This window comes from Salvelinus fontinalis, chromosome 13, assembly GCF_029448725.1.
Source record: "Salvelinus fontinalis isolate EN_2023a chromosome 13, ASM2944872v1, whole genome shotgun sequence".
In the NCBI taxonomy this organism is placed as follows: Eukaryota; Metazoa; Chordata; class Actinopteri; order Salmoniformes; family Salmonidae; genus Salvelinus; species Salvelinus fontinalis.
Genome location: NC_074677.1, coordinates 34780816 through 34805078, shown reverse-complemented (window position 1 = coordinate 34805078; position 24263 = coordinate 34780816). Strand labels below are relative to the sequence as shown.

The window sequence follows — 24263 nt, the reverse complement described above, 5'->3', positions numbered from 1 at the left end:
AAATGTGAAGCATCCGGTTGACGTTTCCACTCACTACCAAATATGGTAGAGAGGAAGCCCAATAGCCAGCAGTGGGAGAAGATGGAACCAGATACATTTGGCCGACATTCTAATAATATACTCATCGATTAAACGTTTGATCTCAATTTTTCTGTTCCCAGAACTACAATCTGTTATAAACAGAGTGGACTAAGTTTTGTGAACTTTGCCCTTTGCCAAAGTTCCACAAAATTGCGTTGTTGAGAAGAAGTGCAAAGGCGAATTTAGTTATTGCACACGCGCACTTCACAGAATAGGCGTTCCCCAACGGAAATATGCAAATATTGTCTAGAACGGGCCAATAAGGTCTTGCTAGTTCAAGCTTGGCTCTGCCCACGTCCTTGCTTGTTCTGCCCACTATGGCTAATTTGTTCCCATTTGAAATGACAGGCTGTGGTCTATCTTTGTTTAGTCATAAAAATCTTTGGTACTATTTTGCCAGTAGCATAACGATGATGTCACTTTCTTTCTTTTTAATGATGAAACCTTCAAAATAAAAGCCCACATTGTAATATCATTAGCTGATAAAAAAAAATATTGAATGGTATATCAATGGCCACTTGTATTGTGCCAACAAGAAAAGGTGATAAGTAATTTATGAAAACAAATAAAAAATATGGTTTTAAATTATTATTATTTAAAGACCAATAATGAAAAAATACAATGTTGACACTGGTATGTTAAGTACATTGAACTGTAGAGAGAAAACTTTACTACCTGTCTCAGCTAAAGGCGTGGGAAATAATTATTAGTGTCTACTAACCAAATATGATTCGTTTTTGAGGGGGCTATGTCACATGGCCTGCTGCTGGCTTTTTACTCCACCCCCTACATAGCCCCCGATACAATACCTATTGGATTGTCGAGAGATCTTTTCTACCTGTCTCAGCTAAAGTTAGGTGGGAAATACTCAGTATGATTAGTTTTGGAGGGGGACTGTGTCATACATATCCAGCTGCACTTCTCCGCCCCCTCCCATTAGCTGAGATTTTGCTCCCGAGTGGCGCAGCGGTCGAAGGCACTGCATCTCAGTGCTGGAGGCGTCACTACAGACCCTTGTTCGATTCCAGGCTGTATCCCAACCGGCCGTGATTGGACGTCCCATAGGGCAGCGCACAATTGGCCCAGCATTGTCCGGGTTAGGGTTTGGCCGGGGTAGGCCGTCATTGTAAATAAGAATTTGTTATTTTTTTTATTATTATTTTTATTTAAATTTAAAGGGGTGGATCAGCTTAATATTGCGGAAAGAATGTTGCGGAAAGAATTTGTTCTTATCTGACTTGCCTGGTAAAAAAAAAAAAAGCTGAGACAGGTAGAAAAGTTCTCTCTACAACCCAATATGTATTTAATATATAGTGTCTTGCGTTGGGTGCTATGGAAGGGGTGGAGTAAAAAGCCAGCAGCAGGTCGTGTGACACAGCCTCCCTCAAAAACAAACTATATTTGGTTAGTAGAGACCCTAATGAATATTTTCCACCCCGCTTTAGCTGAGACAGCTGTATTTTTCTCTCTACAACCAAATGTGTATCCCATGTACATTGCAGTGAATGGAGTGGGTTGAGTAAGGAGCACTCTGTATTAAACCCATCACTCAACACAAGAGTTCAATTTAAGTTTTTGCAGACTCTATTGAGTAATTCCAGCGATATATTTGTATTTTGTTAAAAGTGTATTTCTTGAAATCTAACCTACACAATAGCTGTCAGCATGGCAGTATTAGTGTAAACTTTCAAAATAAATGTTGGTATAAATAATAATAATACTAATAATAACAATAAAATACCACAAATTATCAAAAGAAAAATTCAAAGGCGGTTGCAATGCTGTGTGAAAAACTGTTGTACTGCACTAGAGTGTTAAAAAAATAGATATTCCCAAAGTTTAGCACAATTAAATACAAGTAGTTTGCTGATGTCAACGTTGTGAACGGAGTGCCCTATGGTGGCGGTGGGGTTATGGTGTGGGCAGGCATAAGCTACGGCGAATGAACACAATTGCATTTTATCGATGGCAATTTAAATGCACAGAGATACCGTGATGATATCCTGAGGCCCATTGCCGTGCAATTCATCCGCCGCAATCACCTCATGTTTCAGTATGATAATGCACGGCCCCATGTCGAAAGGATCTGTACACAATTCCTGGAATTGTGAAAATGTCCCAGTTCTTCCATGGCCTGCATACTCACCAGATTTGTCTCCAATTGAGCATGTTTGGGATGCTCTGGATTGACATGTACGACACCATGTTCCAGTTCCCGACAATATCCAGCAACTTTGCAACAGCCTGATCAAACTCTATGCGAAGGAGATGTGTCGCGCTGCATTAGGCAAATGGTGGTCATACAAGATACTGACTGGTTTTCTGATCCACTTCCCAAGGTATCTGTGACCAACAGATGCATATCTGTATTCCCATTCATGTGAAATCCATAGATTAGGGCCTAATGAATTTATTCAGACCCCTTGACTTTTTCCACATTTTGTTACGTTACAGCCTTATTCTAAAATTGATTAAACAAATGTAAAAAATTCTATAGCATAATGACAAAAGCAAAAACAGGTTTTTAGAATTGTTTTCAAATTTATAAAAAATACAAAACAGACTTTACCTTATATTTACCTTATTTACCTAAATATTCAGACCCTTTGCTATGAGACTCGAAATTGAGTTCAGGTGCATCGTGTTTCCACTGATCATCCTTGAGATGTTTCTACAACTTGGAGTCCACCTGTGGTAAATTCAATTGATTGGATATGATTTGGAAAGGCACACACCTGTCTACATAAGGTTCCACAGTTGACAGTGCATGTCAGAGCAAAAACCAAGCCATGAGGTCGAAGAAATTGTTCGTAGAGCTTTGAGACAGGATTGTGTCGAGGCACAGATCTGGGGAAGGGTACCAGAAATTTCTGCAGCAATGGAGGCTCCAAAGAACACAGTGGCATTCGTAAATGGAAGAAGTTTGGAACTGCCAAGACTTCATAGACTCTTTCAAACTGAGCAGTCGGGGGAGAAGGGCCTTGGTCAGGGAGGTGAACAAGAACCCAAGGATCACTCTGACAGAGCAACAGAGTTCCTCTGTGGAGATGGGAGAACCTTCCAGAAGGACAACCATCTAAGCAGCACTCCACCAATCAGGCCTTTATTGTAGAGTGGCCAGACAGAAGCCACTCCTCAGTAAAAGGCACATGACAGCCCGCTTGGAGTTTGCCAAAAGGCACCTAAAAACTCTCAGACCGTGAGAAACAAGATTATCTGGTCTGATGAAACCAAGATTGAACTCTTTGGTCTGAATGCGAAGCGTTACATCTGGAGGAAACCTGGCACCATCCCTACGGTGAAGCATGGTGGAGGCAGCATCATGCTGGGGGGATGTTTTTCAGCGGCAGGGACTGGGAGACTAGTCATGATTGAGGCGAAGAAGAACGGATTAAAGTACAGAGAAATCATTGATGAAAACCTGCTCCAGAGCACTCAGGATCTCAGACTGAGGCGAAAGTTCACCTTCCAACAGGACAACGACCCTAAGCACACAGCCAAGACAACACAGGAGTAACTTTGGGACAAGTCTCTGAATGTCCTTGAGTGGTCCAGCCAGAGCCCAGACTTGAACCCGATCGAACATCTCTGAAGAGACCTGAAAATAGCTATGTGCTAACGCACCCCATCCAACCTGACAGAGCTTGAGAGGATCTGCAGAGAAGAATGGGAGAAACTCCCCAAATACAGGTGTTCCAAGCTTATAGCGTCAAACATAAAGAAGACTCGAAGCTGTAATCGCTGTCAAAGGTGCTTCAAGTTTAAGATGGCACCAAAGAGGATGGCTGACGTTTTACATGCCCGTGACTAATTGTGCTATTTAGTTAGTTTTTTGTTGTTGTTTGTAACTTATTATTTGACTTATTTTGTATACAATGTTGCTGCTACCATCTCTTATGACCGAAAATAACTTCTGGACATCAGAACTGGGATTATTCACCACGAACTGGAAGAAGCTTTTTCCTTTAATGAGTCCGACGAGAAAGATATACTGCTCTCCTGGGAACAAGCCCAGATCCCAGTCATTTGCGTGAAGAAAAGATGAAGGAAAAGAGGACGCAGATCAGGCTGCCTTTTGAGAATCTGTAGGCGAGCGAGTAAACTCCCACTGCCATCCTACTTGCTATCATGCAATCATTGGAAAATAAAATTGATGATCTACGATTAAGATTATCCTACCAACGGGACATTAAAAACTGTAATATTTTATGTTTCACAAGTCGTGGCTGAACAACAACACGGATAATATAGAGCTGGAGAGATTTTCAATGCACTGGCAGAACAGAGCGGCTACGTCTGGTAAGACTAGGGGTGGGTGTGTGTGTCTTTTTGTCAATAACAGCTGGTGTGCAATGTCTAATATTAAAGAAGTCTTGAGGTATTGCTCACCTGGGGTAGAGTACCTTATGATAAGCTGTGGACCACACTATCTACCAAGAGAGTTCTCATCTATAATATTCGTAGCCGTCTATTTACCACCACAGACCGATGCTGGCACTAAGACCGCACTCAACCAACTCTATAAGGCCAGCAAACAAAAAAATACTCACTCAGAAGCGGCGCTCCTAGTGGCCAGGGACTTTAAAGCAGGCAAACTTAAATCAGTTTTACCAAATTTCTATCAGCATGTCACATGTGCAACCAGAGGGAAAAAACTCTAGGCCACCTTTACTCCATACACAGAGATGCATACAAAGATCTCCCATGCCCTCCATTTGGCAAATCTGACCATAATTCTATCCTCCTAATTCCTGTTTACAAGCAAAAACTAAAGCAGGAAGTATCAATACGGAAGTGGTCAGATGACGCTGATGCTACGCTACAGGATAGTTTTGCTAGCATAGTCTGGAATATGTTCCGGGATTCATCCAACGGCATTGAGGAGTATACCACCTCAGTCATCGGCTTCATCAATAACTGCATCGACGACGTCGTCCCCACAGTGTTCGTACGTACATATCCCAACCAGAAGCCATGGATTACAGGCAACATCCACATTGAGATAAAGGCTAGAGCTGCCGCTTTCAAGGAGCGGGACACTAATCCGGACGCGTATAAAAAAATCCCGCTATGCCCTCAGACGAACCATCAAACAAGCAAAGCATCAATACAGGATTAAAATTGAATCCTACTACACCGGCTCTGATGCTCGTTGGATGTGGAAGGGCTTGAAAACTATTACGTACTACAAAGGGAAACCCAGATGCAAGCTGCCCAGTGACGTGAGCCTTCCAGACGAGTTAAATGCCATTAATGCTCGCTTCGAGACAAGCAACACTAAAGCATGCACGAGAGCACCAGCTGTTCTGGATGACTGTGTGATAACGCTTTCCGTAGCCGATGTGAGCAAGACCTTTAAACAGGTCAACATTCACAAAGCCGCGGGGCCAGATGGATTACCAGGACGTGTACTCAAAGCATGCCTGGACCAACTGGCAAGTGTCTTCACTGACATTTTCAACCTCTCCCTGACTGAGTCTGTAATACCTGTTTCAAGCAGACCACCATAGTCCCAGTGCCCAAGGAAGCGAAGGTAACCTGCCTAAATGATTACCGCACCGGAGCACTCACGTTGGTAGCCATGAAGTGCTTTGAAAGGCTGGTCATGGCTCACATCAACAGCAGCCTCTTGGATACCTTAGAGCCACTCCAATTCGCATACCGCCCCAACAAATCCATAGATGATGCAATCTGAATCGCACTCCACACTGCCCTTTCCCACCTGGACAAAAGGAACACCTATGTGAGAATGCTGTTCATTGACTACAGCTCAGCGTTCAACACCATAGTGCCCATGAAGCTTGTCACTAAGCTAAGGACCCTGGGACTTAGAAACTCTGCAACTGGACCCTGGACTTCCTGACGGGCCACCCTCAGGTGGTAAAGGTAGGCAACAACACATCTGCCATGCTGATCCTCAACACTGGGGCCCCTCAGGGGTGTGTACTTAGTCCCCTCCTGTACTCCCTGTTCACCCACGACTGCGTGGCCAAACACGACTCCAACACCATCATTAAGTTTGTTGACGACGAACAGTGGTATGCCTGAACACTGTCAATGATGAGACAGCCTATAGAGAGGAGGTCAGAGAACTGGCAGTGTGCTGCCAGAACAACAACCTCTCCCAAGACAAATGAGCTGATCGTGGACTACAGGAAAAGGTTGGCCGAACAGGCCCCCATTAACATCAAAGGGGCTGTAGTGGAGCGTGTCGAGAGTTTCAAGTTCCTTCCTTGGTGTCAACATCACCAGCGATCTATCATGGTCCAAACACACCAAGACAGTCGTGACGAGGGCACGACAAAACCTTTTCCCCCTCAGGAGACTGAAAAGATTTGGCATGGGTCCCCAGATCCTCAAAAAGTTCTACAGCTGCACCATTGAGAGCATCCTGACCGGTTGCATCACTGCCTGGTATGGAAACTGCTCGGCATCTGACCCTAAAGCGCTACAGAGGTTAGTGCGCACGGCCCAGTACATCACTGGGGCCAAGCTTCCTGCAATCCAGGACCTATACAATAGGCGGTGTCAGAGGAAAGCTCATAAAATTGTCAGAGACTCCAGTCACCCAAGTCATAGACTGTTTTCTCTGCTACCGAACGGCAAGAGGTACCGGAGCCCCAAGTCTGGGATCAAAAGGCTCCTTAACAGCTTCTACCCCCAAGCCATAAAACTGCTGAACAACTAATCAAATGGCCACGTGACTATTACATTGACCCCCCCCCCCCCCCCCCCCCCCCGACACTGACTCGGTACCTGTACCTGTATATAGCCTCATTACTGTTATGTCATTGTGTTACTTTTGATTATTTTTTACCATAGTTTATTTGGGAAATATTTTCTTAACTCTTCTTGAACTGCACTGTTGGTTAAGGGCTTGTAAGGAATCATTTCACGGTAAGGTCTATACTTGTTGTATTCGGCGCATGTCACAAATAAAGTTTGATTTGATTTTTGAACGAAGTACTGAGTAAAGGGTCTGAATAATTATGAAAATGTGATATTTCCGTTTATTAAAAAACATTTTTTGCATTGTCATTATGGGGTATTGTATTGTGAGGGGAAAAAACAATTTAATCAATTGTAGAAGAATGAAAGAACCTAACAAAATGTGGAAAAATACTTTCGGAGTACTTTGTGAAGGCCCTGTATGACCTTTGACCCCTAGGGTATGAGAATTACCTTTATAAATTGCTTTAAAAAGAGAACCCTGATACATTCTGAACTTTGCTTGACAAGTGGTTCTGAAAGGTCATGAAATTACCTTTCAAATTATAGCTAAAATAACCAACTTTAAAAGCACTAACTACAACTATTGTTAAAAATCACTCATATTGTGCCATTGACATCAGATTGTTAGCAGATGGAGGCACCAAATTGCACACTCACAGCTAGAATATGGATTTGTAGATACAGGGCCATCACAGGATTCACAAATTAACCCCACAGAAGCCATTTTCCAATATGGTCTCCAAACAACTCAATGGGGTCTTATTGGATCAGTTTCGCATGACCATACATGTATGAAATATAACTGTAGTATGCCCAATAAAATCTTTAAAGGTTCGTAGTGATGTAGAATACACAACCAAATGAGCCAGGTGTGCCAGATATATAAATATATCTATAGCTGTCAGAAACACTGACTTCTGATTATGTTTTGATCCTTAATTGCAATATTTAATCTTCAAACATTTAAAATGGATACGTACATGTAAATATTCATGGATGTGGGCTGATTAAAATGATATACAATGCTATCCTATTAACTGTTTTCATTAGGATAACTATAAGAGAACTACAAGTCAGCTGAAAATGCACTGTCATGTTTGATCAACTGGAACAAACATTTAACCTACTGTGAAATATGTGCTCACTAATTTCTGTATGACTCAAAGGCTGCATTTAGACAGGTATCTCAATTCTGATCTTTGTGATTCGTCAAAATACCAATTAGTGGAAAAAGATCAGAATTGGCTGAATTAGCCTAATGTGTTTTGAAAGTGGCTCTTCGTCTGCTCTGAAATTGTATACAACTGTTTTTGGACATACAGTATTTCCCAAAATACCAGTAATATTATGAATTACAACTTAGTTCACAAATCATTCAAAGACACCTAACAGACTTTTGGATGTAGACTCCGACCCATTTCGGCTCACACCCACTCAGAGGACAGGGACAGGTACGAGTCTACGAGGGCAGAGTAATAATAGCTGGAGAGAGGAGAGAGCTTCCTTCCCCAAGGATATAAATTCTTCACAGATAATGGGAAAAATAATAGCGACATAAAAGCCCATCCATTCATAACTTGCAAGGACCACATGGACTGAACAGCTGTAAGGCTATGGTATTTCACATGCCCGCCTTGCAATGCAGATGACACATTCTTTGGATTAAATTTGTCAGAGATGCTGACAACGATACCCCCACACAGAGCAAATGTGTTCACATACCCATGGGGGTGTGGCAGAGGGACAGGAACCATCGCTAAACTTACATAAACCAAACAAAGAACAAGCCAAGATGCTTTGATTTAACATAGCAAGACTTGGTTAACAGCTTGTCCTAAGAGAGGCCTATTTAATATCTTATGTCTTGTCCCTTGTTTGCTGTATATCCTCAGACTTCAAACACTACTTTTTTTATATACATCTTGATTGATATCACTGAGAATTAGTCTTCAAGGCATTTTAGAAACCTAGACTCTTTGTTGTGCCATGATTCTGTACGGAACAAACATTCCTGTTACATGAATAACATGATAGTTTCTAACTTCACCTCAGATTTAACCAGACCGGAGCATAGACTGAAAAAAAGACTGAGCAAAGTCTGAACAGCCTGTGATATTGTGCCCAGGTCAGGGGTTATGGGAAAAGAGTTGCTCTTTGTTCTGATGACACGTCTCTCTCTATGCTCCATAGTCTCTCTCTCTATCAACGCTCTATAGGCTCTCTGACAGAGGTATTGTGCATTTGGGGCTAGTGTGCTGGCTAAGGCTGTGAGTGAGGCTCAGCTCTCTGAGTAGAAACTTCCTCACAACAGCCTAACTACCAATACTGAGGATTCTGAAGTGGCTGTGTCCCTGCTTTAGACTAGATTATTAATTAACGAATTCATATGATTTAGAATTGTTCAGTGCACAGGTGTATTACATCACATCTTGCCAAGGCCACATACAGTATGCACATTATACCAAACCACCAGTAAAGCAAAACCACTTCAAAGTAATCTGAGTTTGTTGTTTCTATAGGCCTACTTCATGAGGCAGCATCTCAACCTATGGTAAGCCTATTCATATTGTGGTAGTGGGATGCATTCATGGCAGTCTTCTATAGCTTCCACCTGAGTGAGTGGGATGTCTTTGTTATGTCAAAGAGATTCATTGTAGTCTCGACTGCGTCTTGAGTCTGTTGGTGGATATGTTAAATAGGGAGTGTAATCTATGTGATGTGCCAGCCACCAGCGCTCTCAATTCTCAGCGAACTGGGCGTGCCTTGCAAGACCCAGGCTCTGATGGGTTACAACAGATGAACTTAGCTCATGAGCATCTACAAGTTATATTCTTCAAGAATTAATAGATTTACAAAAGTATGTATACAAAAGTATGTGGACACCCTGTTAAATTAGTAGATTTGGCTATTTCAGCCACACTGTTGCTGACAGGTGTATAAAATCAAGCACACAGCCATGCAATCTCCATAGACAAACATTGGCAGTAGAATGGCCTCACTGAAGAGCTCAGTGACTTTCAACGTGGCATCGTCATAGGATGCCACTTTTCCAATAAGTCAGTTCGTCAAATTTCTGCCCTGCTAGAGCTGCCCCAGTCAACTGTAAGTGCTCTTATTGTGAAGAGGAAACTTCTAAGAGCAACAACGACTCAGCCAACAAGTGGTAGGCTACACAAGCTCACAGAACGGGACCGCCGAGTGCTGATGCGCATAGCACGTAAAAATCGTCTGTTCTCTGTTGCAACACTCACCGCCAAGTTCCAAACTGCCTCTGGAAGCAACGTCAGCACGAGAACTGTTCATCGGGAGCATCATGAAATAGGTTACCATGGCCAAGCAGCCGCACACAAGCCTAAAATCACCATGCGCAATACCAAGCATCGTCTGGAGTAGTGTAAAGCTCGCCGCCATTGGACTCTGGAGCAGTGGAAACGCGTCCTCTGTAGTGATGAATCACGCTTCACCATCTGGAAGTCTGCCGGACAAATCTGGGTTTGGCAGATGCCAGGAGAACGCTACCTGCCCGAGTGCATAGTGCTGACTGTAAAGTTTGGTGGAGGATAAATAATGGTCTGGGGCTGTTTTTCATTAGTTCCAGTGAAGGGAAATCTTAACGCTACAGCACACAATGAGATTCTAGAGGATTTCTGTGCTTCCAACTATGTGCCAACAGTTTGGGAAAGGCTCTTTCCTGTTTCAGCATGACAATGCCCCCATGCACAAAGCGAGGTCCATACAGAAATGGTTTGTCAAGATCACTGTGACTGAACTTGACTGTCCTGCACAGAGCCCTGACCTCAACCTCATCGAACACTTTTGGGATGAACTGGAAGCAAGTTCCCGCAGCAATGTTCCAACATCTAGTGGAAAGCCTTCCCAGAAGAGTGGAGGGTGTTATAGCTGCAAAGGGGGGTTAACTCCATATTAATGCCCCTGATTTTGGAATAAGATGTTCGGTGAGCAGGTGTCCACATACATTTGGTAATTTATTGTATCATTCATTTATAGTCTAAAAATCTATGTAGCAATTATAGATTTTCCCTTTAAGCAAGGATAATTAGTTCATGTTAATAATTAATTAAAATAAACGCCCATACTTTCATTATTATCTTATAATAAGGTAACCCATACCCTACCTAAGTCCAAAAATGAATGTAGCAGCAATTGCAGATTGCCCCATTGATATTTAATAGGCTTTTATCAGAAGCTTTCAATAAAAACTCATAACGTATAGAGGTGCAAGTATTTCATATTATTATACATCTTGTGCTATTAAATTGATTATCTGTTATTTCAAATAAAAATACAAATACATTGCAACTGGCTCGTTCTTCTCTTTCATAATGTTAATTAACCAGATCAATTAATGTTTTATTGAATGCCTAAATCTTGCTTCCCAGAAGATTAGAATAAGAGAAGGAGATATTACAGTATCCTCGCTTCAGTTACGAGCGTCGTTTCCACTTGGCTGCGCTTGCTTGTATGATGGAGGCGTGAGCAACGACAAAGGCGCGAGGGAAACATGGGCGAGAGGGAGAGAAAGAGGAGGGAGATACATACAGTGAACGTTCGTCTGATGAGGGGGAGGGGGAGAGGGAGAGGGAGGGGGAGCTTGCAAGCGCTTGTGTGACTCACAGATGGGTGGTAGCAGTCTAGAAGGAGAATGCGTGGACCGCACCGTGCGACTGGGAAATAAACCCACAGACGCCACTACATGCCTTCTCTTTAGGATAGTATGAGATGAATTGGCGAGAGGGTCGCGGACGGTGCCACCAGAATCGTGCAGCAGCCTGACATGAGCTATTCGAGCGCACAACACAACAAGCACCAACCGCAGAGGAATGTCTATAACTCTATCCGACTCGAATCAAGCCACCCAGAAAATAACGTAGTCTCGGATCCGTTGGACCTCCTTCGTCGTTGTTATAAAAAAGGAAAACGGATTACAGAACCAAACATTTGAGAATTTTGGGCTTGTTGGAGCGTTTCTTTTGTCAGGCTAGACCTGAAAAACTTATACAATGGCTCTGGTCATGGAGCCTGTGAGCAAGTGGAGTTCGAGTCAAGTGGTGGACTGGATGAAAGGTACGCCACGGTTTCAAGATGTGCATTAGATGTTGCCAATCAACCTGCACACAAAATGCTGTGAAATACATATTCTCTGTCCTCAAGTATAACGGCACCAAATGCGCCTAACTCCGATCAATAAACAGTGAGGCTAGTGCCATCACTGGCGACTAGGTGAAACAAAAACACCTGCTGGACCTCAGAAATAATGTATTAAATTATAATGGCAACAAATTGATAATCTATTATATTGTATTTACTATGTGGGCTCTCTATACCACTAATGGAATTCAAATTGCAATTGAAATGTGGGCTGTGGAATTGGCAGTGATATAGACTTGGAACTGAGAAAATGTCGAACCACTGGTGGATGAGTTGGTTTATCGGTAATTGAAAGAGTTCTGTATGGAGGCAGTCTTTGTCTTTTAAATGGCATTTCAGATCGGTCTGAATATTGCCATTATGGGAGAAATGATGCACTGAAATGAAGGCATTGGGATGAATGACACAGAGGGGAAAGTATTTACAATAAAACATGTAGGTATTTGAAATGAAACATTTGATGGTTCCAGAATATGCAGAATATAATTATTGGAACAAACTGAAATGTCTATAAGAGAGACACTAATGTATCTAAAATACCTTATTTAATGTCTGTGGATGTGGAGCTGAGATAGTTGTTTGATTCTCTGAGTCCCATCGAAGTGAAAGTCAAAGATGGACTTTAGAGAATATATTACTAATAGCTATTACATCATCACTCTGGAGTGGATCTAGTGCATATACCAAATACATCAATTATTTATTAACTACATCCAAAAATACTATTTCAGATCTGCAACACAGGTGGAGGTAATAATGCAGTAATAGCTATATGTTAGATGAAGAATATAAGATGGATGTGGTGCTACTTCGAGTGATTCATATGAGAGATGTATTGTGTGTGAGGCAATGGATGAAGGTTGGCAGTAGGCCCATGTTGCTTTGAAGAGATGCTTAACCAGATGGTGGTAGTGCCCTATGTGCTTTTGAGCCACTGTGGCCTGCGGTAACTGCAGTTGGTAAGCCTGTCTTTAACACTCACTAGGCTCCCTGGGCCCAGAACCTGTGGCTGGGCCAGCTCTCTGAGATCCAAGCTCAATTTCTTTCAGTCCTCATCACCTTCCCACTGGGCACACACTGGTTGAATCAATGTTGTTTCCACGTCATTTCAACAAAATTAAGTTGTACCAATGTGGAATAGACGTTGAATGGACTTCTGTGCCCGGTGGGTCTCCATCTCTTCCAATATGCAATCTCTTTCTCTTCTCTTCATCAGCTCTGAATATCATCATTATTGTCCTTTTACTCTCTCTTCTGCCATTCCCTCTTACTCTTCCATTACATCCCTCTAATCCTCCTATTCCTCTTGTCTCTCCAAGCAAAAAAACACACACACACACACCACCTCAAATAGACGTTTTTCACCTCCCATCCTCTTCTTCCAATATGAATTGTATGAACTACTGACTCCAGGTTAGAATTAAGTGGAGCGGTAACACTTAATACATTTCTCAGACGTGTTTAGATAATGTAGGCCAAAAGGCATGCATATTCGGGGGGGTCATGCATATTCATTTGAGAGAGGGTATGTTTTCTGTCCATTCTATGTTATTGCTTACATTAATTGTGTGTTACTGTCATGTGTTTTGTGTGTATCACATGCCTGTGTATGTCTGTTTTCATATATGTCGTTATTACTGTGTAATGTGTTGTTTGTCTCTGCTGAGCAGAGTACTCATGTGGATGATTCTAACCTCGCAGTGATGCTCCAACCACTTGTTCATTTACTTATTCACGCCTCCACTGCCGGAAAACACACTCACTCAAAGATTCAGTCAATCTCCAAACGTACACAACAGCTCAGCTGGCTGACTGAGACAGACACACTAGTGCCTGACTGCTGGGATCAGACACAAAGTAGTTCATGAGTTCAATACAATAGTACATAGTAGTCAAGGCGTTAGTGTGTGTGTGTGTGTGTGTGTGTGTGTGTGTGTGTGTGTGTGTGTGTGTGTGTGTGTGTGTGTGTGTGTGTGTGTGTGTGTGTGTGTGTGTGTGTGTGTGCATTTGCCTGGAGAAACAAGAGGAATAGGAGGATTAGAGGGATGTAATGGAAGAGTAAGAGGGAATGGCAGAAGAGAGAGTAAAAGGATAATTTTTTATTTATTTTATTTAGAGCTGATGGAGAGAAGATATTGCATATTGGAAGAGAAGGAGAGGAGATGAGGACTGGAAGAAACTGAGCTCGGATCTCAGAGAGCGGGCCCTAGAGTGGCCCAGCCACATCTGATGAGTGGAGCTGAGACAAGTTATAGGCCCAGAGCCTAGTAATGGGCATGTGAAGTGAGGGATGTAGGAAGACGCCACAGTAACAAAGGAAAGGAAATTGAGTTTGTGTGATCTTGTCTCGGATCCATTCTTATACTCCCCGTCGCAAGGGCCCACAGCATCTCCACCTCATCATTACCATTCAGAGGTTCCATTATTAGCATAGGGCTCAGTGATGTCACCTGAGGCCAAATAGGAGCACCCAGTGACCTTCCCATAATGCCACTCTCTGCATCCTCCTGGCGCTGTCCAAGCTCTCTACTCTCTTTGCACCTACAAAGACCTCTCCACTGAGAAACCCCTCCACTTATTTTAAATGAAGGGTGAACTGTGCATTTTGCACATATCATTTATTACACATGTATTGTATTTTAAACCAGGGGTTGGAAGGTTCTGAACAGAACCACTATTGTTTTTGTTTCGTTCCACTCTTCCGACCAGCAAATAAAGTTCTGAACCATTTTTAACCCTCAAAAAGTACCGGTTTATATCATTCCTTTCTGTTCCTTTTTTAACCTGTGAAATATATATATATTTTACAATTATCTCATCAAATTACTTCACCAACCAGTGCAGATAGAGCAGGCAAGCTAGTTGATTACATGCGTGATGGACAGACAAGTGTAGCCTATGGCGCAAGATGCCACTGAAAAATGCCTGGAATGTAAAATAATGATATTAACTGGTTCCCATGCCTTTAAAATAATGTTTCTGTTCTAGAACAGTATGGATAACTTTTGTTCCAGGTTCCGTTTCTGTTCCTTAATTTTTTTTGTTCTTTTCCAGTTTTCGGTTCTGTTCCCTGAACCGGGTTCCAACCCCTGGTTTAGAAAGCTGCAAATACTTGGCTAATGTTCAAGCTAAGGGTTTTATGAAAATATTTAAAAAAAAATCTTAAATATGTTATGTTCACACAAACACCTGGCATACATTTGTGCTAAAGGCAATTACTGAGAAGATTGTCAAGCTAGCTAAGCTGTAATGCACTACCCTAGCAGAATCATGTCGAAAATTAGACCAATTTCCTCACTTGTGTTGCATAACATTTCATGCATTTGATGTTTGAATATTATTATGTGATTAAAAAACATGAGCTGGCGCACACCCAGAAAAATGTGTTTGTGTGGAGGTGCTGACTAACGGCGAATAAACTATAAACTATCAAAATAAAGAAAGTCACACACTGGCCCTGAGGAAGGCACAGCGATGCCGAAACGTTGGTAAATACCCATTCAATTGCTGGTTTATACATGGAGGGTGCGACTTTCTTTATTTTGATAGTTTATGTATAGACTGTAGAGTATGTGTGTACACATGTACAGCATGTTTCTCTGGTTAAAGTGTGGGTATCGGGCCTCCTGGGTGGCGCAGTGGTCTAGGGCACTGCATCGCAGCGCTAGCTGTGCCACCAGAGATTCTGGGTTCGCGCCCGGGCTTTGTCGCAGCCGGCCGCGACCGGGAGGTTCGTGGGGCGACGCACAATTGGCCTAGTGTCGTCTGGGCTAGGGAGGGTTTGGCCGGTAGGGATATCCTTGTCTCATCGCGCACCAGCGACTCCTGTGGCGGGCTGGGCGCAGTGCGCGCTAACCAAGGTCGCCAGGTGCACGGTGTTTCCTCTGACACATTGGTGCGGCTGGCTTCTGGGTTGGAGGCGCGCTGTGTTAAGAAGCAGTGCGGCTTGGTTGGGTTGTGTTTCGGGGGATGCATGGCTTTAGACCTTCGTCTCTCCCGAGCCCGTACGGGAGTTGTAGAGATGAGACAAGATAGTAATTACTAACACAATTGGATACCACGAACTTGGGGAGAAAAAGGGGATAAAATGTATTTAAAAAAATAAATAATAATATTTACGTGTGTAAATAAGTGTGTTTAAGTGTGTTTATCGTGTGTGTGTTTTGATCTGACTGGCTGGCACACTGCCCATGTCTCTTGACATTGATAAATGATGTAGATTAGCATAGTGCCCCTCCCCTACAAAGCCAACACAATAATGTAGCACAGCACTAAACACAACTTACTCACCGCAGCTTCAATTACTAGCAGATTAATAGTCTCTTAATCAGATCTCTCATCTCATCTCTCTCTGTGTGCTCTTCCCAGTCAGGGTGGCTGTCTGTCTCATCCATTGGTCTCATCACAAAGAATAGCTCTGTTTGTTTAGGGAGGCCAGGCCAGTTGATTAAGGGGGAATTTCTCTGCAAAGTAGGGGGAAGGCTCTATGCAAAGTGGGGTAAAGCAAGGCTAGTTTGTTATAGAAGGGTTGCTCTGCCCATTTAGAATGACAAAGCCCTTCTCTGAATTGAGGTGTAATATACGTGTTTAGAACAGATTACTGTGTTTATGTGGGGAGATAGCTCTGTTATCTGGCGAGGCAGAGCATTCATACTTTAGACAATGTCCCTGCTTGTTTTGGTGGGAAGACGTTAGAAGGGTCTTTTCTATCTCTCTACCTTTTCACTTACATGTTTAGTTACAGTATTGTTGTCTTGTTGTCTTGCAGGAGCCACTACTCCAAACCCCACTGCATGGTTTCTATAGCAACATGGGGATTTCTTCATTGACAAATGCTTCTTGATTAACTGGGTAAAAAGGCTGATTTGTTAAGCCCTTAAATTGTATGCAAAGCCATGGAACTCTCCTCTTTCTGCTTCTCCACAATTTCTCTGCCAGCTGAACTTGAGCCGAATGCTTCATTAGGTCCAGGCCCGAGAACACACTGAGATTGAATCAAAAGGAGGAGATGAGGGCTCCCAGCCTTCTTTGTGGGAGGCTGACCGAGGGAGGAAAAAGGAGAGAAAGAGTGTGGGAGGGTGGATGAGAGTGGATGAGGGAGAGATTGAGAAACACTGAGATGGAGAGAGATGAGGAAAATTGTATATGTGTGTTTAAACATGTATATGTGTGTTAACGTGTGCGTGTGTGTGTGTGTGTGTGTGTTTATATGTGTATCGGTATCTTAGCCAATGTGAGGACAATGTCACCATCCATGAAGAGCGGGGGGGGGGGGGGGGGGGGCGTTTCCATGACAACATCAAGCTCTGCCAAGTAGGTCTGCCCCTGTTTGAGACAACGGTCCTTGAGATGAGAACCATGATGTGTGTGTGTGTGTGTGTGTGTGTGTGTGTGTGTGTGTGTGTGTGTGTGTGTGTGTGTGTGTGTGTGTGTGTGTGTGTGTGTGTGTGTGTGTGTGTGTGTGTGTGTGTGTGTGTGTGTGTGAGACAGCAGTGTGTGTCAGTGCTGGAGCGAATGTGTGTGTCTGTGTGAGTGTTGAGTCCAGATTTAGACAGACAGTGACAGATAGCGTTTGTACAGCTGTGAATGAAAGCTTTCAGAGATAATGACAGAGATGGTGCTATCGTTGTGTTTGTATGCCAGTGAGATAGGAGGATCAGTTTGAACAGCTCCTCTGTTCAAACTGGGGAGGGAAGGATGGAAGGAGGGAAGGATGGAAGGATGGAAGGAGGGAAGGAGGGAAGTATGGTACTGTGTTTCAAGTGGGTTTAGTGTGGGGCTAAATGTTTACTCATGAAAGACCTGTGCCAACTGTTGGTTATGAGTGGGCTGTAAGTGTGCAGTAAATGTGAGAGTGTTTGAATGTGTCATGGTCTTAATAAAGATATTATACTTTTTGTGTAGTTCTTTGTATGGAAAGAACTACACAATAATAGTAGGATGGTTGTATGTAATGGTATGCGTAGGGGTTATGCGTATGTAATGGTATGTGGAAAGGATTGGTTGTTTGTGGGTTGTACATACCACTGTAATTTGTTGGACATGTGTGGAGGTCTGTGTGACGTGGTTGATTAAAGCTTGGTGAGTCTGTGTGTGTATATCTGTTCAGCGATGCCCAGAAAGGCACTATGTTCATCTCTGAGATCTCTGTTTGTCCATTTTCGTTAAACCAAGCACTGGCACACACTCACAGGCTGCAGTTTCAAAGCCCAGAAATGAGAGTCACAAACACACACACAGTCAGAGATAGAGAGAGAGAGAGAGTGGGGGGGAAGAGACAAGGTGGAGCGATAGAGTCACTGTAAACCCCTCAGGACTGCAGAGCTGAACTGATAAGAGGGAGTTTCTTCACACAGCCCTGACCAGATAATATAACATCTTCACACACAATATTTAGACTGATGCCTGTGAGGGACTGAGGTTGTTGGAGCTTACATCTGAAACACACTGCCTGCATTGGTCTTGGTAATAATCTGGATAGATGGAGTTGATACCAAGATTATTGTTACTTAAATGATATTATGTTGTCTCTCAAAATAATATGCTATATGTGCTATTTTTCAATTATACATGAATCAATACTTGTGTATAAAGTAGTAGCAGATAGCAGCAGAGAGGAGTAAGCCAATACAAATCTGTTTACCTGAATATATCCCTATGTAATGAGAGTTTTCACCTTGTCATTTCCTCCTCTCCCTCCAGGGCTGGATGACTGTCTGCTGCAATACATTAAGACGTTTGAGAGAGAGAAGGTGGGAGGAGACCAGCTGCTTCGTATCACCCATCAGGAGCTGGAGGACCTGGGAGTCACCCGCATCGGACACCAGGAGCTCATCCTGGAGGCTGTGGACCTACTCTGTGCTCTGGTGAGTCCTCCATCCCTTTCACTCAGTCATTGCATTCCCCTCCAGAGCAGGGGTCTTCAACCTTTTCTTAGCCAGGGACTCCCGTAATATGTTACCAAACTTATCATCAGGTGAATAATAATGGCAAGGCGAAGTAATCAACATTTATTTTTAAAATGGATAGATATGGTAGATCGTTTTCACTATTTTGACCTCCCCACACTATAATTGGAAGATGAAGTGTAAACTCTCAACTGCCTATTAGCTAGAAAGTTAAAAATAGCAGCTGCTTAGAGCTAAAATAGCAGCTGTTTAACTGGTTAAACAAAGGTTAGCCATGTTTTTGCAAAAAGATTTACCAAGTCAAGAAAGCTTACCACCAACCAGTAGCACTTGCCACACTGGTAGCCTTCAATATTAGGAGTTGAGAGTCATTGAGGACCGATGAACCCACCAGTGAGTGTGAATCAAGTCAGGAAATCAGAGAACCATCCAGAGACCAACTCAAAAAGTCTAGGTCTAGGCTTAATCAATAGGGGGTGCTGTTAGCACTTTGTAATAATTACGTTCCCAAATTAAACTGCCTCGTACTCAATTCTTGCTCGTACAATATGCATATTATTATTACTATTGGATAGAAAACACTCTCTAGTTTCTAAAACCGTTTGAATTATATCTGTGAGTGAAACAGAACTGGACTTAGAACAGTTTTCCTATGTGGATGTGAGAATGCAAAATTTTGCTGGCTGTTCTCAGATCTGTTTATAAATCTGCATGTCTTCTATTGGTTGAGATGCACTGCATACGCCTTCCCCTGGTTGTTAGCGAATAGTGAGACTTGAAATGGAGTCTCTAGGCAGATCTGAAAGGTTATAAATGGCTTGGGAAGAAAAGTACTGGTCTTTTCCCTCTTCGCTCTGACGCAGGAAGGAGCTTGGCATATCGTACTAGAACCTTCGGTTATAGCTCTTAGAAATATCCGGCTGTGTTTTTATTCGATATAGGTGTTAAAGACATCATAATGTTGTTATTTTAAACCGAATTATATCAGTTTATGTCAGTATATTGTGATTTTCGGGTATTTATTTTTGTGGCGTTCTAGGGAGTTGGGTATCTCTGTCTCACATGCTAATGTTTACTGCTAATTGCAACGTTGAAGAGGACATTCTACAACCGAGCAACGATTCTTTTGGACAAAGGACACCTTTCCCAAGATTCTGATGGGAGTTCATCAAAAAGTAAGAACTATTTATGCTGATAATTCGTTGTTCTGTTGAAAAATGTAAAATGCATAAGCCGCCATTAATTTCAGTGTAGCCTCGCTTTAACGCACGCTGTATGTTGTAGTAACGTTAATTTTAAAAATGTAACACAGCGATTGCATTAAGAACTAATTTGTCTTTCATTTGCTGTCCAACGTGTATTTTTTTGTCAAGTTTATGATTATTTATTGATTAGAATAGGTGCCTCTCCAAAGATTTCTCCCGACATTTTCTGGGCAGCTTGGCAACTTTTCTCATTGTATAACCACGATTGTGCCGCTAAATATGCACATTTTCGAACAAACTCTATATGCATTGTGTAATATGATGTTATAGGACTGTCATCTGAAGAATTCTGAGAAGGTTAGTGAAAAAATTTATATATTTTGGTGGTTTATACGTTATCGCTATTTTTGGCTTGAATCAATGCTGTTGTTATGTTTGCTATTGTGGTAAGCTAATATAACGCTATATTGTGTTTTCGCTGTAAAACACTTAGAAAATCTGAAATATTGGCTGGATTCACAAGATCTGTGTCTTTCATTTGCTGTACGCTGTGTATTTTTAAGAAATGTTTAATGATGAGTAATTAGGTAATACACGATGGTCTTTGTAGTTATTCTAGTTGCTTTGGTGAGAGTTGTGATGGTGGCTGCAATGGTAAACTATGATTTATACCTGAAATATGCAAATTTTTCTAACAAAACATATTTATTGTATAGCATATGTTATCAGACTGTCATCTGATGAAAGTGTTTCTTGGTTAGTGGCTATTTATATCTTTATTTGGTCGAATTTGTGATAGCTACCTATGCAGGAAAAAAATGGTGGAGAAAAAAAGTTGTGTCTTTTGCTATCGTGGTTAGCTAATAGATTTACATATTGTGTCTTCCCTGTAAAACATTTAAAAAATTAGAAATGATGGCTGGATTCACAAGATGTGTATCTTTCATTTGGTGTCTTGGACTTGTGATTTCATGAACATTTTATTATATGATATCCCTGTGGCTTTAGGCTAGGCTATGCTAGTCAGCTTTTTTGATGGGGGATCCCGGATCCGGGTTTGTGACTCGTTAGAGGTTTTAATCTGTGTCCGGGAAACCAACCTTTATTTTTTGGCCATAGTGAAGACCCCTTTTTAGAGAGGTCAGACAGGCAGCTGGCGTAGGGCTTAACTGTAAGAGTCTTTACAGTTTAGGAGTGAAGTGTTGGGATATGTTAAAGCATTTCTGCGCTGACAGCATTTCAGACTCTTGTTCCATCTTGTATGTTTTGTTTGTCTGACGTCTGTGTCCATTTTAGGACATTCTATCATTCAATATTCCCTTTAGGTTGGATTTTCTTTCTGATTATTGATAATTAGTTGTTGACATATTCACAGTTGGCTAATATCTATTTTAGGCTGACAAGTGTTGTGACAGATCAGGTAATTGCCCTGTTTGTCAGTTAATTTCACTTGTTCCATCTGTATGCTGGAGGGATAGTCACTCACAGAAAATAAACATTGATAATCTCTGATAATCACCTGGACTAATTTTCCATTCTCTCTGCCACCCCACACATACTGTAGAGACACAATCACACCAGCTTCTAGGGTGGTTTGGGTGGGAGTGACACATGGATGATAAAGAACGATGACCAACAGAAAATAATAGATATAGAGAAAGAGGGGGAGCTAGAGGATGAGAGAGAAGAGAGAGGATCCGAGTAAAGATTGAGTGGGTGAGATTGATGGGAATAAAGGGAAACGAGTGAGGCCGGATATCTATTTAACTAACTATTTAGCAGCCTTATGGCTTGGGGGCAGAAGCTGTTCAGGTTCCTGTTGGTTCCAGACTTCAGATGACAGTCTATTTAGACTGCTAAATAGTTAGTTAAATAGATAACAAATACAGTTGAAGTCAGAAGTTTACATATACCTTAGCCAAATACATTTAAACTCAGTTTTTCACATTCCTGACTTGTAATCCTAGTAAAGATTCCCTGTCTTAGGTCAGTTAGGATCACCACTTTATTTTATGAATGTGAAATGTCAGAATAATAGTAGAGAGAATGATTTATTTCAGCTTTTATTTCTTTCATCACATTCCCAGTGGGTCAGAAGTTTACATACACTCAATTAGTATTTGGTTGCATTTCCTTTAAATTGTTTAACTTGGGTCAAATGTTTCGGGTAGCCTTCCACAAGCTTCCCACAATAAGTTGGGTGAATTTTGGCCCATTCCACCTGACAGAGCTGGTGTCACTGAGTCAGGTTTGTAGGCCTCCTTGCACGCACTCGCTTTTTCAGTTCTGCCAACAAATTTTCTATAGGAGGGATGTCAGGGCTTTGTGAAGGCCACTCCAATACCTTGACTTTGTTGTCCTTAAGCCATTTTGCCACAACTTTGAAAGTATGCTTATGGTCATTGTCCATTTGGAAGACCCATTTGCGACCAAGCTTTAACTTCTTGACTGATGTCTTGAGATGTTGCTTCAATATATCCACATACATTTCCCTTCCTCATGATGCCATCTATTTTGTGAAGTGCACCAGTCCCTCCTGCAAGTTATGTTGATATAGGACTCATTTTACTGTGGATATAGATACTTATGTACCCGTTTCCTCCAGCATCTTCACAAGGTCCTTTGCTGTTGTTCTGGGATTGATTTGCACTTTTCGCACCAAAGTACATTCATCTCTAGGAGACAGAATGCGTCTCCTTACTGAGCGGTATGACGGCTGCGTGGTCCCATGGTGTTTATACTTGCGTACTATTGTTTGTACAGATGAACGTGGTACCTTCAGGCATTTGGAAATTGCTCCCAAGGATGAACCAGACTTGTGGAGGTCTCCAATTTATTTTCTGAAGTCTTGGCTGATTTCTTTAGATTTTCCCATGACATCAAGCAAAGAGGCACTGAGTTGAAAGGTAGGCCTTGAAATACATCCACAGGTACACCTCCAATTGACTCAAATTATGTCAATTAGCCTATCAGAAGCTTCTAAAGCCATGACATCATTTTCTGGAATTTTCCAAGCTGTTTAAAAGCACAGTCAACTTAGTGTATGTAAACTTCTGACCCACTGCAATTGTGATACAGTGAATTATAAGGGAAATAATCTGTCTGTAAACAATTGCTGGAAAAATTACTTGTGTCATGCACAAAGTGTATGTAAACTTCTGACGTCAACTCTAGTTACCCGGGCTATTTGCATTTACCCTTTTTGCACAAACTCTTCTGACTCATCACATACGCTGCTGTTACTGTTTATTATGCACTGAGTGTACAAACCATTAGGAACATGACATAGCCTGACCAGGTGAATCAGGTGAAATCTATGATCCCTTACTGATGTCACATGTTAAATCCACTTCAATCAGTGTAGATGAAGGGGAGGAGACAGGTTAAAGAAGGATTTTTAAGCCTTGAGACATGGATTGTGTATGTGTGCCATCAGAGGGTGAATGGGCAAGACAAAACATTTAAGTGCCTTTGATCGGGATATGGTACTGTAGTAGGTGCCAGGCGCCCCGTTTTGTGTCAAGAATTGCAACACTGCTGTGTTTTTCACACTCAACAATTTCCTGTGTGTATGAAGAATGGTCCACCACCCAAAGGACATCCAGCCAACTTGACATATCTGTGAGAAGCATTGGCGTCAACATGGGCCAGCATCCATGTGGAACGCTTTCGACACCTTTTAGAGTCCATGTCCCAATGAATTGAGGCTTTTCTGAGGGAAAAAGAGAGGGGTTCAATTCAATATTAGGAAGGTTCCTAATGTTTGGTATGCTCAGTGTATATCCTGTTGCTTAGTCACTTTATCCCTACCTATATGTACATATCTACCTCAATTACCTCATACCCCTTGACATCGACTCGGTACTGGTACCCCATGTAAATAGCCAAGTTATCGTTACTCATTGTGTAGTTATTCCTTGTGTTATTATTTTTCAATTTTTTATTATTATTATTATTTTCTGTCTCTGCATTGTTGGGAAGGGCCCGTAAATAAGCATTTCACTGTTAGTCAACACCTGTTGTTTACAAAGCATGGTGAGAGGGAACGAGGGATGAGACAGAGAGAGAGAGAGGATGGGATAGAGAGAGAGAGGAGGGAATAGAGAGGGAGAGAGGAGGGGATAGAGAGAGAGAGAGGAGGGGATAGAGAGAGAGGAGGGAATAGAGA

At 42.1% G+C, this 24263-nt stretch overlaps 1 protein-coding gene across 7 annotated transcripts in view; it reads left to right on the top strand.

Moving 5' to 3' along the window:
* Positions 1–11425: 11425 nt before the first annotated feature.
* LOC129868497 (connector enhancer of kinase suppressor of ras 2-like) overlaps positions 11426–24263 on the top strand; it is a 44775-nt gene continuing 31937 nt past the window's right edge. For all 7 annotated transcript variants that reach the window (XM_055942534.1, XM_055942531.1, XM_055942529.1 and 4 more), the window contains exons 1-2: positions 11426–11898; positions 18685–18848. In XM_055942534.1, coding sequence (XP_055798509.1) covers positions 11835–11898; positions 18685–18848 — 228 coding nt within the window. In that variant the 5' untranslated portion in view covers positions 11426–11834. The remainder of the gene's footprint in view (positions 11899–18684; positions 18849–24263) is intronic.